The sequence below is a fragment of the Hylaeus anthracinus genome, unplaced genomic scaffold (genome assembly GCF_026225885.1).
Source record: "Hylaeus anthracinus isolate JK02 unplaced genomic scaffold, UHH_iyHylAnth1.0_haploid 11994, whole genome shotgun sequence".
In the NCBI taxonomy this organism is placed as follows: domain Eukaryota; kingdom Metazoa; phylum Arthropoda; class Insecta; order Hymenoptera; family Colletidae; genus Hylaeus; species Hylaeus anthracinus.
Genome location: NW_026534341.1, coordinates 3,616,133 through 3,625,438, shown reverse-complemented (window position 1 = coordinate 3,625,438; position 9,306 = coordinate 3,616,133). Strand labels below are relative to the sequence as shown.

Below are 9,306 nucleotides of genomic sequence, written 5' to 3'. Positions count from 1 at the left end.
TATATATATATATATATATATATATATATATATATATATATATATATATATATATATTTATATATATTGTTTTTAACTTTCTCTTTGAAAATTGTGTCTGCATTCGTCGAACATTTCTCAACTGAAAGCAGTTACGCACAGAAATGGACGCATGCCGCGAATAAAAAGTCTAAGCGAATAAATCGCTGATTAGATTCTTTCGTAAGGCAGTGATATCATTCTTGCCGGACGAAAATACATGATATGTATAAACATTGACGATTAAACGATACCGAAAACAGAAATCTCAACGCGCGAGTAACGATCAAATAAAGAGAAACGATAAGCCGGCAAATAAGTTAACAATCACGAAACAACGCCGCCACAAATTAATAGAGATAGCGATTCCCTTCGATAATGTTACATACTCTCACGTACAGAAACAACGCCTCTCTTATCCTCCTCTCTCTCTCTCTCTCTCTCGTATAAGCAAGGTAAACTTCTTTTTTTTTTTGTTTAAATTTCTATTTCGATCCTCTTAAATTAACGCTAAAACTCGTAACGATTGCACTGTCGACTTCACTAAAGTCATTCCGTCTTTTACGCAACAAAATGTTACAGTATAAAAAATTACGACAAGTACGGCTTCTCGAGTAATTATCGCTAAACAACCACGCTGACTCAGCGAACAACGCTGATTAAAATGTCTTTTGTTCGTTACTTCCACACCGTGTGGCCATGGTTCATTGCCACGCGGCCGCAACTAACTACAATAGCCATCATCGTTTCACCGTCATCCCTTTTGAGCGTCACAACGAACGTACAATTCCATCCTTATCATTCCATTCGAACACGCACGGCGGTCTTCGGTGAACACCATTATCACCACGCTCACGCGAACATCTCCGAAATGTCAACATACATAATAATTTATTTTGTTATATTACAATAAGTCGTTCTACATAGTCGAGATAGAGAGCAGCGTTTTTCATATTAATTTTTTTTTTTTTCTTTTTTTTTACAGTTCGGTTGGCATATCGGATGCGCGCGTACGATCGCTGGTTTAGACGAAGACGAAATGAAGAAGAGAAAAGAAACGGTGACGAAGGGGTAGCAGGGTTAGGGGGAAAATGAACGCCTGGGTAAACAGGAGGTCGCGACATTTGTTAGCATTTTTTTTTTTTTTTTTTGACGAAACGGAGCTTGGAATATAAGGGTTTCGACGGTATGAACTGTGTTTCGAATATTACCTGTTAATGATCAAGTTTACACAAAATTGATTAAGTGTTAGTCTTCTCAAGTTGATTGGAATTTAGGGTCATTATCCCGAGGGAAATTTGATCTCTGCATGAGGAGTTATATTTATTTTCTGTTTGACTCTTTCTTATCCTTTGTTCAGTAAATGGAGAAATTAACTCTTTTCGAATTGATTAAAATGTAGTTAATCTACATTAGTGAGTAGCACATAATACGCTATAGTGGAAGGTCTATAATAACCTCAGGTGTCTACTTAAGGATTGATTATAATATTCAGATGTATTTTATAATTTTCAATTAACGATACCGATTTGAACGTTGCCATATTACTCGTGTACGGTTATTTACAATACCTTTGTTTATTTACATCCGCATCTAATTACTAATTACAATTATTATTGCGACAGGAACTAATATATACCAGAATACGCTTTTTTGAATAAATGATCAAACTGTTGAAAGATATTTTCGTCTATATAGCTTAAAGGTATACAAAGTAAAAAGCATTGTCATATGTATAAAGATTTTCCCAGAAGGGGTCGTAGAATTTTGTTTCTCGACAGTTGCTAAAAAACAAAATCCTAGTGACTCTTGTAAGAAAATTCTTTATATTAAATACTATTAAATGAAAATAGTGTAAGTAACTGTACAGAAATAGTATTGCCACCTTCGTTAAATTATGTATATATAATTAATAGCTGTACAAGACATCAAACTTCCCTGTGTGTCGTATTGAAAATCACTTAAATTCCAATTAATTACGCATAAATGTTTGAGAACAATGGTAATTATTTACCGTGCTAACGACCTCGTTGATTTTAATGATCCTGAAGCGTGTTACGGGGCGATTACAGGGGAACGGTTACCGCATATTTTCAACCCATCATTAATTTATACATTGCGTATGTTTACAAAAATTCATAAAGACCATGTAATACATTAAGCATCGCAGCAAATGTGAATATGACATAATTTGATTTTAAACGATTAGAGGAAATTGATAGATGGTTTTCATTGATTTCAAATCAAGTTTCCACTTGTTTTCAATATTTCTCTTTTCGTGAAGGACTGAATAGACCTGTTCAACCTGAATTAATTCTTCAAACTACGATTGTCTACTAACTATAGCCTAAGCAGAAAGAAGGATCAGTCTTGGAAGTAACAGTGGTATAGGGTCAGTATAGGGCCAGACATTTTAGTCAGCCTTCGTTCCGCGCAACTAACATGGACATACCATGAACTGGTAGGTTCTGATTTCAATGAATCTTTGGATGAATGTTTATTGGTCCAAGCTAAATACTTGCTGCTACTTCTTGCCATTAAGGGAATTATTATCTTAATGAGGAACATTTTACTAAGAATCCCACAGGATAACCTAGGAACTCCGTCGAAAATGTTCATCATACGCAATGCGTTAATTAAATTTTGACGCAGAAGCATGGTTTTACCCTACACTAGAACGAGATCCTGAAACTTAAGAACAATGAATCGTTGTCGTCTGCTCCAAAATACAAATCCGCCCCCTTCAACATGCTTCAAGACATCTCATTAAAACCATCGCCATGGCAATTAGAAAACTGAACGACCGTTAGTAGACAATATCCCACCAAATTCACACGAGGACCAAGGAGCTCGCGTCAAGGTCGCTTCCTCCTGAGGCGTAAAATAAAAAAAAAATAAAAAAAAAAATAGAGGAACGCAAAGAAAAAGAGAGAACCGCGTAGACAGGAAGAAAGGGGACACAGGGATCGGCACAGAGACGTCGAGGTGAATACGATATCACTGATATGCATGTAAGGGGGGAGGGGTGGGGGGGTTGGGAGTAGGAGACTTTGGGCTCGATTTCAGTTACTTAAGTACACGTGTCTCGCGCACGGGATCACGCCACTAGGACGTCGAACTGTACCAGCCGTTCGTCGTCGACTTGTTAGTCGGATGGTAGATGTGAAAGCCGGCACCAGCCGCCGGATGATGATAGAACTGCGTTTGCTCCGTCAGTCCCGCCGACGCGTACGCCGCCGCGGCGTCCAACGCGCTCGGATGAACGGCGGCTGAATACACTTGTGGTTTCAAAGGTAACGGTTGCGCCGGCTCGTACTGATGGCGTAGCACGGGATCGGCGTAGGCCGTCGAGCCCTCGTAGTTACTTATCACGTTCACCGGGTGCAGCTGTTGCTGTTGCTGCTGCTGCTGTTGTTGCTTGTCCCGCGGCGAGACGGACGACGGCGGCGTCATAGCCGAGTGATAGTCCACCGTGTAACCGCCGGCGGTGGTGTACGACGAAACCAGACTCGTGAAAGCGTCCGCGCAACTGGTCCCCGTTGAGCCTTTCTGGTTGTGCGTGACCAACACGAACTGGTGCTCCCCGTAGGTGCTGGAACCCTCCGAGCCAGGTGGCGTGGGTAGAGGTCCGCTGGGCGTGGTGTCCCCGGTGTAATAGGTGCCACCCGAAGACGAGGTGCGAGTGGTACCGCTGGAAGTGATCCCGTGGACGTTCGCGCGTATCACGCTCTCCCTGTTGGCGTACAACTGCCTCAGGAGGGCTGATGCTGGTAAGGGCGCGGTGGCTGATTGTTGAGGACTCAGATGGCCCAGGTGGTGATGGGCACCGATCCACTGTATCGTGCTCCTCTGTTGCTGCTGCTTCAGCAACGCGTCCGTGCTGAAGTCGGTAGGTTGATGCAGCGTCGGGGAATGCGACTTGTTCAGGTTCGTCACCGGCAGATGCTTCGACATCGCCTGCTCCAGATCTTTCACGGACGTACCCGTCGTGTCCGCCTTGGTCGTTCTGTCCTCCACCCGTCTGGACTTGGGACTGGTCGAACAGAGAGCCTGATCAGTCCCTGAAATGGAATGATTCGACGGGGCCGGGCTGAGAGCGTGATTCCTCTCGCTGTTCCCGACCTTCGCCGACGTCGCGTCTTCCTCGTCCTCCTCCTCCTCGTTCGAGCTGCTGTCTTCTTCTTGGATTTTCCGTTTGTGACCGCGTAGCTTCACCACGAGGGTGCTGATGTTCCCCACGGCTGTCTGGGGCTCTTGCTGCAACTGCGCCATGTTGTCGTGGTGTCTGTTGCTCCGTTTCTCGCTCTCGGAGCCTCGGGCGTCCTCGCGGTCCTCGGGGGGAGACCTGTGCGAATGTTCCTGATGCTGATTAGGCGGTCCACCGCGGCTTCTACCTTCTGAAACGCGGCGTAGAACAATCTGAATTTAGCAGATAACGTTTGAGATTTTCGGTGGGAATTCATTTCGGTCGAATTTCCGATTTTTAAGGGAAAATTAGCCGGGCAATTCTACTAGCTCTCCCGACACGCGGTACATTGCGCGTCGACCTAACGAATCGTTTACGTTTTCTAGTCTCGGATGAACTTTTAGATCTCTCTCGAATCCTTGCAGTTCTCAGATGCAACCAGTGACGGATTTAGATTTATTGGGGTCTGAAGTTGATTATTTTTAGGGACCTTTCTTACATATATTCTTTATACGAACTCTTCAAAGTTTCAACTAATTACATTCTCTATCTCTGAACAATAGCTAGATTGAAAAATTAACAAAATCCTTTTGTGGAGTTCTAGAGTTGCAGTTTTATTAGTTTCGTGGTAGACACGTCCCTAGTCACAACTGTTCTCACTTGCATGTGAGCGAACATTCATAACACGCAGTAAACGAAATGGACGATGTTTAATTGTCCGAAGTTTATAAATGTATGCAACGTTTTATATAAATGTCGAGTGTTCCATGACACAGTACCTCCTCTGTCGGCATCCGGTGATCCATTTTCTGGATCATTTCCAGCGGCGTCCTCACGCTTGACACCCATTACACCGTCTTCCAGTTGGCAGCAGTCCATTATTAAGTTCTCATATTCCCGACCACTGCAAGCATGTAAATAATATATTACAATTTAATTTAAAATATTGCATAAACGTCTATAAAGATATCATGGTAGTGACTTCATTTAACGATGATATATATACTCGTTTGTAATTAAATAAAAACGGTAGTATTCTGTATAATATACACGTTGATACTGCACGTACTGTGTATTTTTTTTTTTATGCACTTTGGAATTTACCTTATGACGTAATTGACACAAATGATATTTTGTTCTTCGGCGTTTTTAGTGTTGCACACCACGGTCGCGCAAGTTTGCAACCACGTGTATCCTCCGCTTTTGTTCATCAGCCTATAATAATGTGTCAACACTTGACCCTTGTGAATCACTGAAACAAAACAATACGTCGCGGTGTTTGAATCAATCAAAATAAATCGGTATCAAAAGGGTGACTTTCAAAAAGACATTATTAAATTTATATATTAATGAAAATACTTACAGTCAATGTGAGACTTTCGAAGACGGTTTGCATCCTCTCCATGGCACAACGTATAAAGATTCTTCCCCGTTAATTCGTCGGCTGTATAGTCTAATAATTCGGATACTCTGTAAGGTTAACACGAAGGAGAATGTTAGGTCTACTAAATTGTTAGAAATACATAATTGAAGAAGTATTCGTTAAAATTGAAATATTCACTCATTTCATTAGTCATATTTGTTTACGTTTACGTTAAGGCAAAAGTTCATCTGCTGAAATATGCAATAATTCATGAAATAATTTCATATAAGACATCAATGGACAACATATAAGATTACACGATATAAATATGTGGAAATACATTGACGATTTTAATAGGAAGAAAGAACGATGCTTCGACTTACTTTGGTTCGCAATGTGCTATCCGAAAGTCGAAGTTAATTCGGGTGACGAACATGTCGGTTTCGAGACGAATTTCGTGCACACTTGGCGGAGGAAGTGCGATCGCCAAACCGACCATACCCATCAAAGGTGGCGCAGACTTTCTTGTATGGCTAAACGTATACTGCGGTCTCAAACGGCACAGTAACAGTACGACCTGAATCAATAACAGTTAATTAACACCAAAAACTCCCGTTCGTTAAACGTAATCGATTAGTATAAACGTTAAGAGTTACGAATTACGAAACTGAAAATATATGAAATTCTAATTAAGGTGGTATCAAAGCTTTATCGATAGTGCGGTCTTTACAATTTGAAGTCTATTTATCTAAAATTGTTTCATCTATGAAGGAATATAAGTCACTCACCCTATAACCAGAAGACTTAAAATGGCAACCCCTTTTCGTCAACGAGGATTTCATCCTGACGCAGAACGCTCGATCGTATCCTTTGTAAAGGCCAGTCGATGATAACGCCATTACCGAGGACACTGTGGTGGCATTAACAATAATATCATCGGTTTAAATATTCAGTATTCGATGTAAATTAACAATTTAACTCGAAAGAATATATATTTTTGCACTGCATCGACGTTCAACTGGTTAAAACTGTATGGATTTTTCGTATCCAACTACGATTACAAAACGTTTGATTGAGATGTCAAAGATATACAATATAAAATGATGTGACAGGAAAATGTTTATAAATTTGAATGGAACGACTAAAAGGATAAGCAGTTGCGTGTATTAAATTCCTTATTTGAAATTTCTGTTTAGATAAGAAACTTGGTCATCTTTGGATGAGACGTGAACGACGCGCTGAAGCTTACCGTCGGGATTCGCTGTGGAAGACGAGCCATGTTCTTCGGACGCTGCGCTACTTGGCGACGCTAATCCTGAGCTCGACGAGTGCGGACCGGAAGAATTACTCGAGGTCAATCCGAGGCCTAGCTGTTCGGCGACCTCCGCGTGGTCTTGCTGATGAACGTAATCGAAAACGCTTGATCCCGTCATTTCTACCTGAAATCCAACCAGACGCAACCTTCTATTTCTTGCTTCGGTACTTATCGGTAACGTTGGATGCCATTTTCACGTTCTCTATTTCTCTAAAACCTTTATCTAGGTTGATACAACTAATTCTTTTAACGATCAATTTATTTTCATCGTGTCCTTTTCTGTTCACCAGAAGGACGACTCACTTTTGTGTTTAATTATTTCATTGTTTGATTTTAGTAGTTTAAAATATTCTGCTACAAAGATTTATGACGAAATTTGAATAATTAGCAACGTTAGACGTTGAATTAAACCCTACGGTTTTTATCTAGTTTGGTGATAAATAACGAACAATATTTTAACAATACATATTGCACATTCTCTATATGTACGCTAATTAGAGAGTACGTGATTATAATCACACATTGCTAGAAGGGTTAAGAGAACCACGAGTGTTAAAGGAGAGTTCAACTGCTGCACGCTTGAGCAGATTCAGCATGGCGATTTAATTCGAGGAAAAACGTGTTTTTATACGTCGCAGTTCCCGTGGCGAGTGATGTTAGGTGACTTAAATTAAAGGAAAACCTATCTTCGAGAATAGTTTCCTCGTGGTGACTTAATTGGAGGGAAAACTTCTGCGAGTCTGGCTACGATAGTTTCTTCGACGAACTGCTTCAATGCGACTGCAGCGTATTCTTTTGTTCGTTGGGAACAATAGGCGTTTCTTACGATTGATTTTTCCTAAACAATCATCCTCAAATGTACTGTAGAATCTCCATTGTTTGGACTAATAGGGAATGACTGTTCGGTTAGGGAAATTTTCGGATATTATTTGGATAAATCATCATTTTGATATCAACAGAATTCGGAGAATAATACAAACTATTTCTTTTTTTAAATCACAAGACCAAATCCTTTTTCTAATTCTAACCAAACTTTGCATGGAAATTTAATCTATTTTCAATACGATCGATAATTAACTGTAAGTATGATGCTTATTGACCATTGTGTATAAGAGAATTAGTTTCGTTACGTCTATGGTCAGACATGGATACTCTTCAGCAAAGTCTCTACTTTACACTATTATCATATTAGCTCTTTGAAGTTAGGCGGGTTAAAAAGTATCCAACCCTTTGTTTAGCTTTACTATATTATTTAAAGATTTTCATTCACGTGATAATACTATGAATTAACGCTAAAAGTACAATGAGCGGAAACGGGTTAGCAAGTTGTCGACACTATTCTTCTGTGCAGCTTGAAGTTTATTTTTCTTTTACAATCGTGTGCGCCAAACGGTTAAGACTACTACTTCCTTTCAATAATATTTTCTCCAACGCTTTTCAAACACTTGTAGAATTTATCATAGGAAATGTCCCATTGTTGCTAACAACAAAGCTATACAGACTCAGATGACTACACCAAATCTCTTTGGCACTCTTAACTTCCATTTTGATATACCGATCTGATTTCTTTTAATCTCAGAGTCTCTCGATATCCTCAAAGACAAAGTATGTAAATCCCGTGAAGTAGATTACCAGCCCGGAACGCCACGGTTTCTTCCAAGGCGAGCGAAACTCTTAATCCCGACGAAAGTCAATCTCACCGGTGCTGAAACTTTAATTTCAATCGAACTTGCCCGCGGAATAATAAAACCACCGTCGCCTAAGCTACAAGGCATTAAAAACCGAGCAATTAGAGATCGCTAACAGGGCGCAAAATGGTTCCCGATCGCGGGGATGCGGACAACAGGCCGGAAGGACCTCCTCTGAAGGAGTAGACTCCACCTCTGTCGACGCAGGGCGTCTCGATTTCCATATCGGAAACGTTTCCGACACCAGCATCCAGAAAGGGTTCATTTAGGCTCTTGACTTCCCTTGCACGAGACTTTTGCTCGAAGACAGTCCTTTTATAGAAAAGGCTGGTATCTGCATTTCAGACGCAGATTAGATCAACATTTTCGAGAGTGAATATCTTAAAGGGCGATTAAGAATTTAATACTAGTTCGGTGAGTTAGGTAACGATACTAATTCTGAATCTTCAACGCTTGCCTTCAGAGTATAGACGTATGCACAATTAGTCATCCACTCCTCAAGTGTGAAGTAATGCCTCAGGTATTGATAAAATTATGTTTGCCTTCATAATTTCTTAATTTTTTCGAAGAAACACCCCCCGTTGCCAACAACAGTCCCCAGTAACTACAAAAGTGTTTCCAACCGCGTTGAAAATTCTAACGGTAATTTTTATGCGATATCTCGATTCGATATCCATCTGGTTGTGTTCGGCTTCTGACGAAGGATTCTGTGCCTGTGCTGCGCGCATTGGCAATG

At 40.7% G+C, this 9,306-nt stretch overlaps 1 protein-coding gene across 4 annotated transcripts in view; it reads right to left on the bottom strand.

The window, feature by feature from the left end:
- Positions 1-13: 13 nt before the first annotated feature.
- LOC128888481 (protein trachealess) overlaps positions 14-9,306 on the bottom strand; it is a 168,045-nt gene continuing 158,752 nt past the window's right edge. For all 4 annotated transcript variants that reach the window (XM_054145361.1, XM_054145362.1, XM_054145364.1 and 1 more), the window contains 7 exons: positions 6,817-7,006; positions 6,356-6,477; positions 5,951-6,144; positions 5,568-5,674; positions 5,309-5,456; positions 4,984-5,108; positions 14-4,415 (listed from right to left, as the gene is read on the bottom strand). In XM_054145361.1, coding sequence (XP_054001336.1) covers positions 3,124-4,415; positions 4,984-5,108; positions 5,309-5,456; positions 5,568-5,674; positions 5,951-6,144; positions 6,356-6,477; positions 6,817-7,006 — 2,178 coding nt within the window. In that variant the 3' untranslated portion in view covers positions 14-3,123. The remainder of the gene's footprint in view (positions 4,416-4,983; positions 5,109-5,308; positions 5,457-5,567; positions 5,675-5,950; positions 6,145-6,355; positions 6,478-6,816; positions 7,007-9,306) is intronic.